Source organism: Candida theae (assembly GCF_024610275.1).
Source record: "Candida theae strain CBS 12239 chromosome Unknown scaffold96, whole genome shotgun sequence".
NCBI lineage: Eukaryota > Fungi > Ascomycota > Pichiomycetes > Serinales > Debaryomycetaceae > Lodderomyces > Lodderomyces theae.
The window spans coordinates 1,187-18,943 of NW_026261409.1; the positions used below are offsets into that span (position 1 = coordinate 1,187).

The following is a 17,757-nucleotide window of genomic DNA, read 5'->3' on the forward strand; positions in this document are numbered from 1 at the left end:
CTTGACATTTGGATTTGGGTAAGTGTAATAACGGCTTTTCTGTGGAAAACTCCTTGTAAAGTGCCAACCATGTAGTCCAATCATTGATTTGAAGTAGCTAACGTGTTAATGTCGAATAGTGTACCGTTAATCAAGTATTGCAATCAGAATTTATCTGGAATCTATGGCGAAAATGAAAACGAGTGCTTTTTTTTTTTTTCAGAAGGAGCCACCACATCATTCCTACATCACACCACCACACACACACGCACACACACACACACATCCAGAAACGAAACATCAATAGCACAACCCATCGCAAGAAAAATGGTCCATCACGCCGACTACACGAACTTCTCGAATCCTTCCTCGGCCGAAACCAAAACCAAACGCGAAACACTTCAACAGCTACTTGATGCTTACTCGGCCCTCGAAACTCCGTATTTGATATCCAACTTGTCCAATTGTGCATCTCTATTATGGCACGCATACCATTCATTGGGCATCAATGTGAATTGGGCGGGATTCTACACCAGCCAGAATTATCAAGTTCGTCATATCAGCACCACAAACCATCAAGAGAAACTCAATCACGAATCACACAAAGAAACCTCCTCAGCAACTACCTCAACCACCGCTTCTTCTTCTTCTTCTTCTCCTTCTTTTGCTACTTCCTCCGTTGAATTGCTTCTAGGCCCATTCCAGGGTAAAGTCGCCTGCCAATCGATCCAATGGGGTAAAGGAGTATGTGGAACAGCCGCATCGACAGCCCAAACTCAAGTTGTACCCGATATCAACAAGTTTCCCGGTCATATAGCATGCGATGGTGAGACAAAGTCGGAGATTGTTGTGCCTATCATAAAAGAGGGTTCGTTTAACTCTGATGATGAGGGTGGCAGAGCAGTGGCAGTTATTGACTTGGATTGTCTTGATTTTAATGGGTTTGATGAGGTTGATAAGGAGTTTTTGGAACAATTGGCCAAGCTATTAAGCAAAAGCTTCTGAAAGGGATACTCTTACTTTAAATACAAACGTACTCTGCTTCAAAAGACAATCTGTGTTCGAAAATAGTACATACATTTATAGACTTAATATAAAAAGATAGATGGGATGGTGATATATGGGAAAATACACAAGTGTAAAATGTTTTCTTTTTACATCAATTTCTTGACCTTTCACAATCAAATCATAGGCAAAAGCAAAGTGGAGAGGTTCCAAATCCAGTAATCACAGTTTACTCAGTTGCTTCAGCTCTTCTTTGTTCTTCTCTTTCCAAATTATGATACAACAACAGCTTGGCTTTTTCAACCGCTGGTTGAGTACCAGTTATAGTGAAGACACGTTCATTTGAGCCTTCCACAGCCTCGCCAATTCCAATCATTGCACCACTAACTTTTCTAACACCCTGGATCCTTGAACCGTTCTTACCAATCAAAGCTCCCACCATGTCATTGGGGAAGCTGATGGTGGCAGTTGATTTCCTGGTCAATTGATGACTCTTGGGGACATAGTAGGTAGTAGTGCCGACGCTTGATGAAAAGTCCTCAATTAAGCAACGAGAAATGACTCGTAAAGCATCATACAAGTCATCAACAGTCCCTTGTAACTCAACTAATCTTTCATTTGATCCAGGCAAGAATGATTTCGAAGCAATCATGGAAATGGCAAAATTGTGTTGAATTTGTTGAATTCTTGCACCTTTGGAACCAATCAATGTACCCATTTGACTATTGGGAATCAATAGTCTCAATATGGTAGTCTCATGCTCAACACATGGAATTGAGCTCAATTGTTTCAATGGGAAATAATTGTACGTTTCAATTGATGAACCAAGCAAAGCTTGAGCAAAATAACTCAACGCTTTAGCACAATCATCCAATTTTCCAGATACGGTCAAGATACGTTCATGTGTACCGGGAACCAATCGAGATATTCCGGCTTTGGTGTTTGTTTCTTCTCTGATTGAGTCAATGACTTTCCCATTTTGTCCAATCAAACATCCAGCTTCCTTTGCCGATACCAAAACACGGTAATTTATCAATGCATCGGCATTTGAGTTGTCATCCAATGATGGCAAGGACGTGGATTGGTCGTATTCGCCATCGTGATCGTGATCGTGGTCGTGGTCGTGGTCGTGGTCGTGATCATGGTGTTCTTGATGGTCTGCGCCATCGTTGGTGGTTGGGGCTGTCGTTGAATGTACCGCATGAGAGTTGCTAGCAGCAGGGGAGTTACCTGTAGCATTGGTGCTGCCTGCGTTGCTGTGGTCAGCATTGTTTGGTGTAATGCCTTGGCTTCCACCCTGCGGTTGAGCTTGGGTGGCGGGCTGAATACCACTGGTGGTATTCGTCAATTTTGGTTCGTTCTCCGAGGTAAAATTAGTGTCGAATAAAGATTCAGTCATTGTGAAAAGTTTGGTTTCTTTATGTGATGAAAATATTTTTATGTGTGTGATATTGATCAGTCCTGATTCGGTTTTGGTCTATCTTTTGCACAAGAGAAAAGATGGAGGTGGGAAGAGGAGGTAATAGTATGCAAAAGTGATAATACTCCAGCAAATTTTTTGTTTGGATATAGATGGGTGGTGATTGATGTAGAAGGGTAAGACTAGTAGTCTGGTTAGTCAATTGTGATGTAATCAAGTAGTAGATTGATGGTTGATGCGGGGACTAGTTGGTTGGTTGGTTGGTTGGTTGAGAGTGATAATTTTTCGTTTGGGTCAACGTTTAAAAAAGGAAAAAAAAAAAAAAAAGAAAAATTGTCTTGTTGATGCGTTTGGTTTCGTTTGTCGTAAAAATTAAAATAAAAAAATTTTCCTTTTCTTTGATGTGTCGTGTGTGTCTTGCAATTTTACGTCGCAAACTTTAAATCTACGACAATACTCGTGACTTTGATCACAAGTATTTAATACAGGCATCAACTTTCTTCAAGCCAACGTAGGGAGAGATATAATCATTGCCGTCCTTTACTAAAACTACACTTGTGTTAGTACGTATGAGTTTGAATGCGATTTCCGAGACGATGCCAGTAAAGGCACATTGGTCAGAAGATATTAGCAGAATTGTATTACCATATAATCGATGTCATTACTATGGACACGCTCGTTACGCTTCTTATCAACAAAACACAGAAAATAAATAGAACACATCTCCTTATAAAACACCTATGTAATCCTTAGCACTGATCGTAGCATAGCTACCCCTTCTAGCAGGCACTTCTCTTGTAAACATGGTACCACTAGTGGAAATCGATCCATCACGAATACTGCCACTGAGGAAGCCACTACCACTGCCACCACTGCTAATACCGTTGAAACCAAACTCTTGGATGTTGGCATCATCAAGTGGGTCAACCCCGTCGTCTTCGTCGTCATCAGTATCGTCGTTGGAAGATACACCACCACCACCTCGGTGCGCATCCGCTTTGTGTCTTTCCTCACCAATCTCTGCTACACTTGGAGCAAGTTCTTCGTCTTCATGAGTACACATATCAGCAAACGAATAGAAATCAATCACAGGAGGTTGCAGTGGATCAGTTGGTCGGTGATGTTTGGCAGCGGTAGTTGCTCCTCTTTTAGTTGTAGGTGAGTGAGTATACTTTGCTTCGGATTCTGCAATTGGCTTCGCTTTTATAGCAGAGTTGGCCAATGTTGGCGATGTGGCGGAGTGGGTTGATAATGTGGGAGACGCCGCCAACTGAATACCAGAAGATGATCTTGTCACCAAACTGGCCAATTTGGGCGACGACTTTCTGTTAATTAATATTGCTGATTTCCCTTGTGGACCTGTGTTGGAGTCGTGATGGGTGGTTGAGGGCTTATTGCGCAAAAGACAAGTAGTTCCTGCAAAGCTAGAGGATCTCAAAGCTGACAAATGAGGTCTTGTTAAACCAGTAGTAGTAGTTGAAGATTTGACTTTACTGAGATGGGAAATACCACCTGCAGTGGTGTTGTTGCTGCTGCTGTTGTTGTTGTTGTTGTTATTATGCTTTGAGTTATCCAACGTGGAAATAATCAGCTGTGATATGATACTTCTTGCTCTTGGTCTCAATGTGGGTGACGTAGTGTTTGAGCCTGGAATAAAAGGTGGAGCTGAAGTTAAACTCAGAGTCGACTGATTAGTTGGTTTAGAGTTACAGTCGTTACTTGTACTGGCATTACCATCAATGTAGCTGTTATTACTATGGTTATTATTGTAGCTTGAACTGAAAAGGACATCTTTCCCCTTAAAAGAGTCAAGTGACGGCAAGGATGTACCATCATCGTCACAGTAACAATTCAATTTAACTTGTTCTAATTGGATATTTGGATTCACCAAAATTTCCGCAGTTGTATCTAAAATTGGACTGGTGTAGTTTTCTATATTATGGTGGAATGGTGTGTCGGGATTGGTGAATTTGCAAAGTAGACTACCATTAGAAACAGATCTTTCAAAAATATCGCTCGAGGACGAGTTACAAGAAACAACTGAGTTGTATCTTGAACGAGCAAATGGGGTGGAAACATGGTGTTGCAGTTGCAGTTGCAGTTGCAGTTGTGGCAGTTGTGGTGATTGTTGCTGCTGCTTTTGAGATGCACTGGGACTTGTAGAAGTAGAAGCTGAAGCTGAAGCTGAAGCAACTGTTGGTGCATTCGGTACAGCGGGTGACAATTTCAACTTGTTGATAGTTTTCTTGACAAGGTTGTGGAACTTGTCGTCTCTGGTTGGGGAACCAGACAAAAGATGCTGGGAATGGTGTGCGTGGAGTTGATGATGCTGTTGCTGTTGTGATTGTGGAGATTGTGGTTGAGGTTGACGCAAAGTGGGAGTTGATGAGTTGGTTGATTGTGTGGCAAGAGTGGCAGCAACATCTTTGCCTTGCTTTTGCTCATGTGATTGCGGTTGTTGTTGTTGTTGTTGTTGGTCATGTGGCTGTGCTTGTTGATCGGTAACTCCAGCTTTAACTTCATAACCATCGGCACTGTTTGTGTTTGAAGAATTGTTGTTGTCATTGCTGTTTAAGTCAACATCCTGTTCAATTGATGAAGACAGGTTACTAAATATATGGAACTTGGCCTGGGACTTGGACATTTTGTTTATATTGCGGTGATGCTTAACAAGGCATGTATATGTGTAAATTTATCTAAAAATAAGATTGTATAATGAGACAGACTATGTCAGTTGAGCGTGGCGTTGTATGCTATAGGATGGTCTTGTATTAGGTAGGATTAATTTGTGATAAACTGAAGGACTGAGGAAGAGGAGTTGGGATAACAGATGAAATTTTAAATAGATTATGTATTTACAAGTTTGTGCTGTTGTTGTGACTGCTGTTGGAGACGCTGCTGTAACATATAATTTATGGCAGTGAGTGAGTGAGTGAGTGAGTGATGATAGTAAATGGTTCAATTGGTGGGTTTATAATAAATGAAGATAGAACTGCTTATATATATGTATATATATCATTTTTGTTAGTTGTTCTATCTTCCATTTTGTGACAAAAGAACAATTTAAACAATTGGGAAAATTGCTGACCACCATTTCTTTTTTATTTTTTTATTTTTTTATTTTTTTATTTTTTTATTTCTTATTTTGCTTTTGCTTTTCTTTTTTCACTTTTCTTTGTTTTCTTTGCAATGCTACCAGTTCATGTCTTTTCAAAACAGCCCCTTCTAAACAAAGATACACAATGTATACACTCCATCATACTGAAAGGATCAAAAAACTCCTTCAAATCACAACAAAAAGTATATTGCAATGAACGACATATTAGCGACATGTAATTGTGGAATAAGAAAAACCGTAGTTTTCTCATAGCCGTAGCAGTAGTACATAGAGATATATATGTGCGTGGTAGTAGATATAACGTGATTCTTTATATTTTTTTTTTTCGTACATACATATCGATTTTTATGTTTCCTGTCCACTCATTTAGTAAGTCTACACTGGCTTTCGATATGTATACAATACAATTACTTAATACAATATACCATACTTGATTGAATCACTTCCGATTCACTCATACTCACCAATGTAGGACACATATACAAAAGATTTTCTCCCTGGCTGGTAATGTTTTTGATCGTCATATCAAATCGTCAGATCTTTTGATTGGTAGTGAAGTCGTGCACAATTACCTATCATCAACAATCAGGTTAATATGAATAGAAACTGGTTGTGTTGTGTTGTGTTGTGTTGTGTTGTGTTGTGTTGTGTTTTTTTGTGTTTTTTTGTCTACCCAGTCTGTTATGTGAGACAATTGTAAAACATTCTTTTTTCTTTTGTAACTTTCCAAATGTGTTTAGCCAGTTACTTATGATACATTTAATAGAACTCGTCTTTGTGTTGAATCTTTGAGATGGTCACGCTTTTCTTTGTTGCTATGTCTTCTGCTGTTGCATAACAAATAAATACAACTAACAAGTAATATGCGTGATTTAAGGAAATGCTTCGATCAGAGTTACAAAGTTAGAACAATAAATAAAAAAATAAAATATTGAGACGGAGAAATAACTGTCAACTCAATCAGTCAATCAATCAAAGAAACCTTCTCTGTCTCTAAATATATATGTTGTTGTTGGATCTTGATCCCGGTCCGATAAAGTACAGACGTAGAGATACAATAAACTGGTTTATAGAAATCTTTAATTCAAACTCACGAGGTGGAAGGAAAAAAAAAAAAAAAGAGGCGTTCTCCTTATTATTGGTCTTAATCTAACATGCAAAAGATACCATCAGATATCAATTGAAGTTTATCTAGAAAGAGTTGGGGTGTGTGTAATGAAATGATTCTACACCCCTTTCTTCTAACTCCTAACTCCTTATCTTTCTTACATAACATTAGACAGACACTTTATACACTTTATTCACACACACAATCTATCCTTCGTTTACAGCTCTTCCCCTCAATTGAGAAATTTCTTTCCGGACGTTTTACACTTGCACCCCCTTCTCCTCATGCTCTCTCTGTTCCTTTTTTTTTTTTTCTTACTTGATATTGCTCATCTACACCCCCCCCCTCTTTTTACTCCTCTCTCACATTTATTCAAATTAGCTTGGGGATGCAATCATTTTCAACAAAATTTCATCACGGACTTATGCAATTGTTTGCCTACAAATGTAACAGTGTTACAATTCGTAACAACACACACAACACCAACAAGTAAAAGAAACAGTAACAACAAACACCAGCCGTAGCCTGTACTGATTAGCAGTAGCCTTTAACAAACTCTAGTCTCTCCTACCCCTCCTCTTCAAATTTTGTCATGCTTTATTTCAAACCCTGTATATTCTCTGAGATTTGGCATTTTCAGATTCTTTTACACGGTACATGGTTATAATACATCAACAATGTATCTACATCAAAGAAACACCCAAAGGACGGACTTCCTACATTTAATATGGCTGTTACTACTCCAGCTACGACTGTATATGTGAAGTGAGTGTGTATTTTACCACTCCGTTCACACTTGCTCTTGTTAGTGCGCACTCGCTTAAATATTTACACGGTTATTTGGTAGATTGTTATTGCAGAATACTTCTGTACCACACTAATCGTTTTGCAAATCTTTTGTTCTCTCTCTGTTTTCTGTTCTCTGTTTTTTGTTCTCTGTCATCTGTTTTCCCAATTCTACTTCCATTCTATTTCTGGGTACATAATACATCTGCGTCAAAGTATTCAATTCTCCTTCAACAGTTCCCCTTATTCCCCGCGTTTGTTCAAAAATAACCACAAAAGTGATTAACTTTGTTATCTAATTATAATAAAAAAAAAGTCTACAAAACCCTTTTGTCTTTGTGCAATAAACTAAAATTTCCCCCAAGCATCACTAACAAAAACAATAATCATGCCACAATCAAATATATGCAATTTTACATTAGAGTTCAACTGCAACTGCAACTACATCTACAACTGCAACTGCATATCAAACAATGTTGACAGTTTCCATTCAATTGTCTTTCTCTTTCTCTCTCTCTCTCTTTCTCTGTCTCTCTATGTCTCTGTCTCTATGTCTCTGTCTCTTTAGAATAACATCGAATGTTCTTTGACTACACAAACGTTGCCTCTTGTTCTGTCTTTCCATTACTTTTTATGTTATGTTATGTTATGTTGGGGCAGCATATCATATTATGTGCTATACATTATGCTATATGTTTTTGTATTGTAAGATAAATCATATTGTGTATTACAACCGGTGGTCCGTTCATGCCCACATAATGTAACACAAATTCTATCTACGTAATCTTAGAATAGCTAATCGATATGAGATATACCCATTGCGAATTCAATAGTTTATATCTATTTCCCTACGCAAACACCGTATTGTGTAAATCTAGCTCTACTCTAGGCTCTAAGCTATTCAAAATTATCCTTTACGTACACCTTTTCTTTACAATTCTCCAACAATCGGTATCTTCCACTTCAATCCCAATTTATCATAGCCACACCTCGACTCAGGAACTTGTCGATACTCCTCAGTATCTTCACCACCATGACTACCACCACTGCCACTACTATTCTGAGCTCTTAACCCAACAGCTCCCGCCAGGTGTCCAAGGTTTGCACTCATAACCACTTTCTTTTCTTGCAGTAGAGTCCCTTGACTCGGTTCTCTTAATGGCTGCAGTGGTCTGCTCAAATGCTCTTTGAAATCCAAATTGTAATCTCCAAATCGATTAATAAACTGCCGTTGTTGATAAATTGTACTAAACTTGTAGAATCTCTTGGTGTTAGTTGTATTCTTGAAATAAAAATTGGCATAATTGGACAATTTTTTCAAATTGTACTTGAATGTGGTGTGTAGCTGTAAGGAACTCAATGATGACGAGGAAGATACAGCTGACACTGAGTCAGCTAGCTTTAATGAGGATGTTCTCTTGTGTGTTGGCCACCCGTCCAATTTCACAATCGAGGCCGAGTTTGAATCATTCACAATTTCTTCACTGTACTCTTTCAAAAACGATTTATCATACTCGTCCCATATATCATAAGGATCTCCACTGCCATACTTTCCAACTCCAACCACCCCACCAATACCATCATCACCACCACCACCAATACCATCACCACCCTCTCCCCCACTTGTGCCTCCATTCTGAACATAATTCAATGCTTTATACAAATTCTTCAATAAAATGTTGATAAAATACTTGTACTCCGTTTGCTTGATTGAGTAGTACAACAAATCATACTCGTCATACAACATAGAGGGTTGGCTAATGTCGATAAAGTATATCCTAAACCCACTCTTCAAATACAACCCGATTTCTTCCATTTTAATTGTCACTTTACGCAACTTGTTTCTCTTCATCTCTTGGTTATCTTTGGGAGGTATGGTAAATTGGGCCACCCGAAGAAAACAAAATTGGTTCTTGGGTAATATGTCATTGATGTTTGTAGGAGGGTAAAACAGTTTCGTAACAGTGGCACTAGTTCGAGTATCATTGACAAGGTTGTCAATGTTGGAAGTGTTTGGGTTATCATTATTCTCATCATTTTGGTTGTTGTTGTTGTTGTTGTTGTCTGTGTCTACTGTTTGATCCATGAATCCATTGACACTTCTGTCAACACCTCCCCCATTGGCTCCACCATTAGGCCGGAAATATCTATTTGCAAGGATTGTGTTTCTATTGTCATTGTGATTGGTATTGGTATGGTTGAGGATGTTATTACTATTACCGTTATAAGTAGCTCTTGCACCAACCACGTCGACATCGGTTTCTCGCACATTTTGTTGTAATGCCACTTCTGTACTATCCTCTGTACCTGCACTTGCACCTGTCCCTTGCCTTCCTTGAGTGATTGTTTCAAAAAATTGTGCCTCTGCCTCCATTACGTGGTCCTCTGTTTCCTCTTCGTCATCTTCATCGTAAACATTGTATCTTATTTCAAATTTAGTAGTGCCCAATCCATGACCATACTTGACAGCAAGTCCCATATTCAAATTATATTGTCCTGGGGCTAACCACACGTCCTTGGAATAACTCAATAAATAAGTTCGATTAATCTCCACAAAATGGTTGTAGACATAGTTTCTTGGTTCATCAATCTTGTAGTCGGAATACTCAGCATACAATCTCTTATTCTTCAACACTGAGTAGATGTATTTCCATGAATCTTTAACATACTGCACATTGAGAGGGTTATGGCCCATTGGCAGAGACACAAACAGTAGGGCGCCTTCTTGGTCGTGTTCTTCTTGATGCGCAATTCCACCACCACTTTCATTGAAAAAACCTTGCTTAACCGAATCAACATGGTCAGGGGTCGTCTTCATGGCTCTAAGCCCACTGATACCCTCATTAATATTAAACGTCACATTTTCATCCTCCTTATTCAAGTTGTCTATCAACGTCAACCTCTTGGCAATAATCATTCTATTGACATATCGAAACGAATCAAGGGATTTGATGTATGGTTTGAGCCACGGCAAGATTTTGATAATGACATTGATGGTATCGTCACCAAATACTGCAACAATCTTGTGATAAAATAAGTCATTGTACAAGATGTAGAAATGGGAATTGATGTACTTCAAGTTAGATTGTGGCACCATGTATAGGAGCCTCATCTGAATCTCCAATGGTAGTTCCATCAACATGATGAGTGAGTATAAGTGAGTATAGAGTTGTGGTGGAGTGTAGTATAAGATGTGTGTGTGTCTGTGTGTCTGTGTCTGTGTGTCTGTGTGTCTGTGTCTGTGTCTGTGTGTATGTGTCTGTGGCTGGTGAGTTTATGATGATCTAAATTGATTGCTGAATTATTATATTCCTTTGGTGATATCTGTGTCTTTTGCTCTTTTTCTCTCTCTGTTGCAAGTGAGTTGTCTTTATATATCTATTGTGTGTTGAAGCTTAGTGATACATCTGATGATCTCGGTCTATATTGTTGTTGGTTTGAAGCAGTCAGCGCTGTTACAATTGCCTTTTCCACAATACCTTATAGCTGACTCACTCATTCAAGCTTTTCCTCTCCACACTATTTAAGAGAAGAGACAAAGAAAAAGGAGAGAGAAAAGGAGAAAATGATAAGCATTGTCACAATATTATATTTTGCGACACACACACACACACACACACTCTCTCTCTCTCTCTCTCTCTCTCTCTCTCTCTCTTTCACACTCTCTCACAACGCGCGCAATTGCCAGTTCCCGCAATTCATATTCCACCACAGCACCACTAGCGATAGCCAGTGATATTATCAACATACATAAGTCATGAGCACAATGGATACAAAACTGGGTTTAGAGACCAAGCCAACTAGAAGGCATGTTTCTGGTCGCAATGTCCTGTTGCTTTTGGTACTCGTCCTCCTCATATTAACCTATTCGATTGCAACGCCACGGTTACAACCACAAGCACTAACAAGCAGCAGTGGGGTCGTCAAGAATACGCCATGGGGGTATTTTGATCAACCACAAGACGAAATTTGTCACCAATACGACTACAAATATCCACAATCATATATCAAGGACAATTCTACCGTGTTGAGGATATTATTTGACAAAGATTTCAGAAGCGTATCAGCGGAGAAACTATCAAAGGCAGTTCAAATACCAACCGATGTTTTCGACGAGGACCCATCAGTCGAGAAGGACCCCAAGTACTGGGATGATAAGTTTACGCCATTCTATGATTATCTCAACAAGACATTCCCCCTTGTCTTCACCCATTTGCAAGTTGAACTCGTTCACTCACACGCAATTGTCATTACTTGGAATGGCTCACATCCACTGTCGGAAGTGAAACCAATCTTACTTACTGCTCATCAAGATGTTGTGCCTATACAAAAGTCCACTTTGTCGCAATGGACTTATCCTCCATATGATGGTGTTTACGACGGTGATAAATTGTGGGGACGTGGCTCATCTGATTGCAAAAACTTGTTGATTGGCTTGCTAGAGTCACTTGAGGAGTTGTACAAGTCAAACTTTAAACCCAAAAGAACCATTATTCTTGGGTTTGGGTTCGATGAGGAAGTTGGTGGCGAACGTGGGGCTCAACACATTGGCCAATTCTTGACACAACGATATGGAAACGATTCTTTTTATGCTGTCATTGATGAAGGTGGTCAGAGCATAGCTTATGAAGAAGATGTCGTGTTGGCTTTGCCAGGAACAAGTGAAAAGGGGTCAACAGATGTCGTCGTGGGGATTAATACACCTGGAGGCCATTCATCTGTCCCACCATTATCACAACATACGTCAATTGGGTTGATGGCAATTTTTATCGAGAGTTTGGAAAGAGACCGTTTTCAACCAATTTTGTCACCTCGTAATCCAACTTTCCACGAGTATCAATGTGTTGCCAAATACTCCCCTACACTTGCCCACAAGATCAAAAAGAGTTTACTTCAGGCAGAAACATCTCGTCGTGCAAACAAAATAGCAACCAATTGGCTTTACAACAAGTCGTTGCTCAGTCGTTACTTGATTTCATCTACACAAGCAGTGGACATCATCAATGGTGGAGTTAAGTCCAATGCCTTACCCGAGTATGTTGAAGCCGTCATCAATCACCGTATTGCAGTGGAGTCAAGTGTTGATGATGTGTACCGTCACGACTTGCAACATGCTGAACATCTTGCTAAAAGATATGACTTGGGTTTGGTCTCTGAGGGTCACATTCTCCGTAATGAGACTGTCAACGGAAAAATCACCCTTCGCAGAGTCTCAGAGTTGGAACCAGCACCAAGCACTCCAACCGTTGGTAAAGTTTGGGAGCTCTTTGCGGGTAACATCAGACACGTGTACGAACAGCTTGTACCAAGCAACACGACAGTATCCAACTCTGGCGTGTTTGATGTTGTTTTTGGGAAACCGGTCATTGTGGCACCGGGAATAGCTACTGGAAACACCGATACCAGGTATTATTGGAACTTGACCAAAAACATTTTCAGATACAGACCAGGACTCTTCACAACTGTCGAATCCCATGCTCATGGGGTCGATGAATATATACGATTTGATTCCCATTTGCAGATTATTGCATTTTATTACGAGTATTTGCAATTGATCAACGAAGATGAAAACTTTTGAAAGTTGTCACTGGTGGTCTCGTGGATGCGAAAAGAGGAGATACAATTGTCTGTGCTTGCCAGGAAGAACCATCATTAGTAATGTATTACTAGCCATAACTCATTACTAGTCTATCAGTAACTCATTACACCCACATTACTAACCTCATTACTGATCCTAATGTGCTGCTATGAGTCTTTAGTATTTATAGTCGTACATTTACCCTTAGCTTCATACATTTTATAGCTTATAATCAATATACTAATCACCAATTTCGATATCACATCCTAACAGTGCTCTCTTTTTATTTTTGAAAAATTTAATGTGAAATGATTTTGGGCTTTTTCTAGACTTTTTTTAGTCGAACCCATCCGATCCGACGTTGGTGGTACACGAAACCGCCATATTGTAAATTACTCTTGAGCTCATTGAATCAAAATTCTAAAGAGGTAAAGAAGTTTCCACTTTGTTATTGCGTTGTGGGAGCCACAGGTCTTGAATGAAAGTCCATTATTCTTACCGTGTTGGTAAAATACAAAGCAAAGACACATTATGTGTATTGAGTTGAAACTGCAGACTCTTTATTGGACAAGACACCTTCTCTTTACTCTGTTACTCAAACTAGGTCATCGAGGCTACAACCTCCTGTCGAAAAACTTTAACTTTGGATTCACACATCAGAGCGGTGCATTCATAACAAGTGCGCATACGGCGATGAGGGCATGTGCTCCCGCTCCCGGTTTTTTGGTGGCGAATGTCATTAAAGCTTGGAATATATAGGAAGCCATTCAAGAGTCACATATACAGTACTTAGACGTAGACATTTAAATATTGATGACCTAACTGAAACAAACTATATAATTGAGAAGTGGTAATTTACTGATTCCCTGAGAACCAACGATTACTCTTCTTTGCATTTGTACTTATCTCAGTTGCCTTTTTGCGCAACGGCGCTTGTAGTACTAGTACTGGTAATGTCAATACTGGTAATGTGCAGAAGGAGTCCTATTGCCAAACAATGGCATGAATGTATTTCATCTGATGTGTAAAGGGAGGGGGAGAAACAAGTTTCTCACTTCCAGACTCTTGGTTTACAAAGGTTAATAACGTTGACTACTCGTCTAATCTCTTTTAATGCATGCATAGCATGCTGTGTTTATGACCTTTCGACAATATTTNTGGAGACCAAGCTTCAACACAGGAGTTGTTGTTACATTGTGTGTGTGTGTGTGTAACTTGTTGATTCGCCGCTGTTGACTACAGAACATCTTGAATCGGTTCTTCCAGTATTATTTCGGCCTATATAGTAGAAGTAATACTACTAAAATATCTTAAGATTTGCTAAACGTGTGTAACTTGTTACTTGTAGTTGCTGTTACTCTGACTCTATACCATCTACGTTGAGGTGAATCGTAACATCTATCTAAATGATTGTAGAGTAGTCAATTGAAAGGAAGTTTGGTATTAAATACCCAACACTACATCACCGTACGCATTAAAAACGACGTGTGATTTTACATTTGGGAGGGGGGCGGGGTTGTCTTTATGAATTCGGTATGTATATTTATAAATATATACAACACAGGATGGCACACATTTCATTCTTACTTGAGTCTTACACAGCTATATCATCTACAACAGAGCTACCCTATAGATACCTAAAGAAAATTGCAACCCATTCTTATAGTTCGTAGTCCACAATAGGATTCCAGCAAAGGAGGGAACGTAATGTCTCCCCCACACATTTCCTCTACTCCGTTTTCAAAGAGGTAAGCAGCTAGACTTGGAATGTACATGAGCAGCTATCAAGTTGATCTACATTGAAGCTGATGAAAACAACCTTGCTGAGATGGATTAAATCATTATCAGGTTAAAAAAGATAATATCAACTCGCCTCCTCTGTAAAACTTGCCAAATGTGAGCTCCTCATTGTGATTTATTTTGACCTTTCATCACCGGCAAAAGTCACTTATGTCAAACAGGTTTCACCAGCTGTTTTTTGTCGTCCATTGACTATGCGTCAAGATCAATTCATTCGTAAATCCAAGTTGGTATTTCAGGATGCTTCGGGCATAAATCCAATTCCATCTAGCGCCTATAGTCCATAGTCCGTTTCAAGCATAAAGCTGTATAGCTTCCCGAAACGGACATTCATTAGCAATGGGTCAAAGACGATTCGTTGTAAATCCCACACTATGCTGCTCTTAGGACAAGCTTTCCCAAGGAAGGCCATTGTATTTCATCTGATAAAAACATCCACTGTGTTATCCCCACCCCCACTTCCCCCTCCCCCTTACATGTTGCTAGCTCTGGCTATATCTCATCCTTTCCCTAAAAGGCCAACTTTAGGGTACTTCCTCTTTGTCAGCCTCGGTCGACTCTCCGCTATAAAATTTGGAAACGGCTAGTTGCTTGTCTTTTTCGTCACCAGATTTAACACCTTGAATGGGTAGCAAGGTCAAGATCTTGGTTCGTGTAGTTTCTTACCGCTTTAGCTAACTGATGCGTAAGTTAAGGTGAAACTGTATTTATGCCATATTGGACTCAGTTGACTTATGGTCAATTCATGGTGTGTTTTGGGAAAAAAAAAAAAAAAAAAAAGAAAAGAGTTTGTACGACAGGAGAACTTTTTGAATGCTTTTACTACAACACCAAAACTTAACTTGACGACCCTCACGCTGTTCATGGAAGCTCAACAAGATACCCCTAAACCTCACTCTTTGCGAATATCGAAACCAAAGAAAAGAACAAAGAATCACGATCAAGGTCGTCAAAGCCATCGTAGGTTAGCGACCTCGAATGTAGCTAAAATTTCATCCAATAAGGAGTCCTCCAGAACGAAGAAAAGGCGAGTTGATAGCTCCTCATACAGCCATGACAGTGTAACGCATGAATCAATGATCGATTTGCCAAACAGGACGAACTTCGGCAGTCCGACGGCTAACCAGTTAGAACGAGCCGAGGATATTGCAATGCTTCAGAATGGAGCACGAGTCAAAGTTTTGAGTAGTGAAGGAGGCGATCTGGACCAACGTGATATTCAGAATGATTTCTCCAGCAGTACTCTGGAAAAGTTGAGCAAAAGACAACAAGAGAGGTTGCTCACAGCTGCTAATGCAATGGTGGAGGAGGAGGAAATGGTGCCAACATATGTCGGAAATGAAAAACTCCTCCCTGAGGGTATTGCCAATGAGAAAACGTCTGTTACCAATGTACATGAAAACCTTGCTCGTTCTCCATCTATAGGGGTGCCTCTGAATGGGAATTCAGGTCATGTTGGGCTGCCAGAACTTCCCAAGCACAGCTATGATGGCATTCTGGATATTGATGACTTGATTTTGAAAACATCACAAACAGCAAACAAATGGTTTGAAGAGAAGATTCCCAAAGAGAAAAGAGGAAAGCCTCGTCCCTTCGTAGCAGATGAAGATGCGATTATTGACTACTACTTGGCTGGTTTTTGCCATTTCAAAAAATGGGATAGAAATGACTTGTGCAATCGAATATGGACAACTGACCGCACCAAGGATAAATTTTGGAAAAAAGTATGCAAGGCAATTCCGTATAGGACAAAGTCTAGTATTTATAAACACATCAGAAGACGGTATCACATCTTTGATGTCAGAGCCAAGTGGAGTCCAGAAGATGATGAAAAGTTGAGAAATTTGTCTGTTGCGCATGAGGGTCAGTGGAAGACTATTGGTGAGATATTGGGAAGAATGCCTGAAGACTGTCGAGATAGATGGAGAAACTATATCAAATGTGGGCCGGGACGAACATTGCAAAAATGGACACTGGAGGAGGAAAATAAATTGATAATTATTGTCAATGAAATGTTGCATAGTATAAGGTCACAGGGGAAGGGGAGCGAGGAGAAACCTGAATCTAAAATCAATTGGACTGTTGTAAGTGAACGTATGGATGGGAAGCGCTCGAGAATCCAATGCCGCTACAAGTGGAATCTGTTGAATGCAAAGAAGAACATGATTGAGGCGCCAAAGATGAGTATTGCAACGAAACTTTGGCTATTGCAAAAAGTTTTAAAAAAGTATCCTAACTCATTAGAGAGTATCAAATGGCACAAGGTGATGAAGAGTTATGAGAAGAGTAAACCGGATTATGCAAGTTGGACAAGGAATGAATTTGAGGATTACCTAAGTAGCCTTACCCAACAGCAGTCTGGGAATTTTAATTTTCGGGATCTTTTATTGAATGAAATTAACGTTTTGAAATCGCGGTAATGAAGATGGTCCATATGCGAAACTCAGGGTGGACAAAAGGACGTCCGAATTATCCAAAGATTTGGTCAAACTGCAAAATATGAGATGCTCCGGTTGAAGAGGCACAAGCATTCATTGGTGGAGAAATTTGAAAGAAACGTGAATCATTGTCCATCCCATCTGCTCAAGCTAGACTTTTTAAACTCCAAAAGATCGAGGTTATCCCCAGTTAATGTGTTTTCGATTCAACTGGCCCTTTACTATTCAGGAGCTGTCATACAACAAATTCACTGTCAGATTTCAGGGGAGAATGCCACATTTTTGAAATTAGGTAGAAGTATACACAATCTGAGAAACTTAAAGGACTATAATATCACGAAATAGTGCATAGAAATAATGCAGTTACCAGATCATGAGTGAAAACTCAGTGTAGATAAGTAGAAAGAGAAGATGATTAGAAAAGCGATATCCAACGCAAAATAGTGGAGAAAGTAAAGAAAACCAAAGAAGAGAAGTATTACATAGTAATAGAGATCAATCTACAATTCTAACTGTTTAACGATA

General features: G+C 39.5%; 6 protein-coding genes across 6 annotated transcripts; 3 read left to right on the forward strand and 3 right to left on the reverse strand. All coding sequences in view use genetic code 12, as the record gives it.

The window, feature by feature from the left end:
• Positions 1-306: 306 nt before the first annotated feature.
• Positions 307-984, forward strand: KGF57_001941 (L-methionine (R)-S-oxide reductase; the record flags this gene model as incomplete). Its single annotated transcript, XM_051751200.1, has 1 exon — positions 307-984. One exon carries the CDS (start codon positions 307-309, stop codon positions 982-984), a length of 678 nt encoding a protein of 225 aa, XP_051609551.1.
• Positions 985-1,213: 229 nt separating this feature from the next.
• KGF57_001942 (uncharacterized protein) lies at positions 1,214-2,383 on the reverse strand (the record flags this gene model as incomplete). The annotated part of the gene is made up of 1 exon (XM_051751201.1): positions 1,214-2,383. The coding sequence occupies one exon, from the start codon at positions 2,381-2,383 to the stop codon at positions 1,214-1,216; it is 1,170 nt and encodes a 389-aa protein (XP_051609552.1).
• Positions 2,384-3,131: 748 nt separating this feature from the next.
• Positions 3,132-5,048, reverse strand: KGF57_001943 (uncharacterized protein; the record flags this gene model as incomplete). The annotated part of the gene is made up of 1 exon (XM_051751202.1): positions 3,132-5,048. One exon carries the CDS (start codon positions 5,046-5,048, stop codon positions 3,132-3,134), a length of 1,917 nt encoding a protein of 638 aa, XP_051609553.1.
• A 3,299-nt stretch (positions 5,049-8,347) lies between these two features.
• Positions 8,348-10,558, reverse strand: KGF57_001944 (uncharacterized protein; the record flags this gene model as incomplete). The annotated part of the gene is made up of 1 exon (XM_051751203.1): positions 8,348-10,558. One exon carries the CDS (start codon positions 10,556-10,558, stop codon positions 8,348-8,350), a length of 2,211 nt encoding a protein of 736 aa, XP_051609554.1.
• A 615-nt stretch (positions 10,559-11,173) lies between these two features.
• Positions 11,174-12,994, forward strand: KGF57_001945 (M20 family metallopeptidase; the record flags this gene model as incomplete). Its single annotated transcript, XM_051751204.1, has 1 exon — positions 11,174-12,994. One exon carries the CDS (start codon positions 11,174-11,176, stop codon positions 12,992-12,994), a length of 1,821 nt encoding a protein of 606 aa, XP_051609555.1.
• Positions 12,995-15,657: 2,663 nt separating this feature from the next.
• Positions 15,658-17,214, forward strand: KGF57_001946 (uncharacterized protein; the record flags this gene model as incomplete). The annotated part of the gene is made up of 1 exon (XM_051751205.1): positions 15,658-17,214. The coding sequence occupies one exon, from the start codon at positions 15,658-15,660 to the stop codon at positions 17,212-17,214; it is 1,557 nt and encodes a 518-aa protein (XP_051609556.1).
• Between the last annotated feature and the right edge of the window lie 543 nt (positions 17,215-17,757).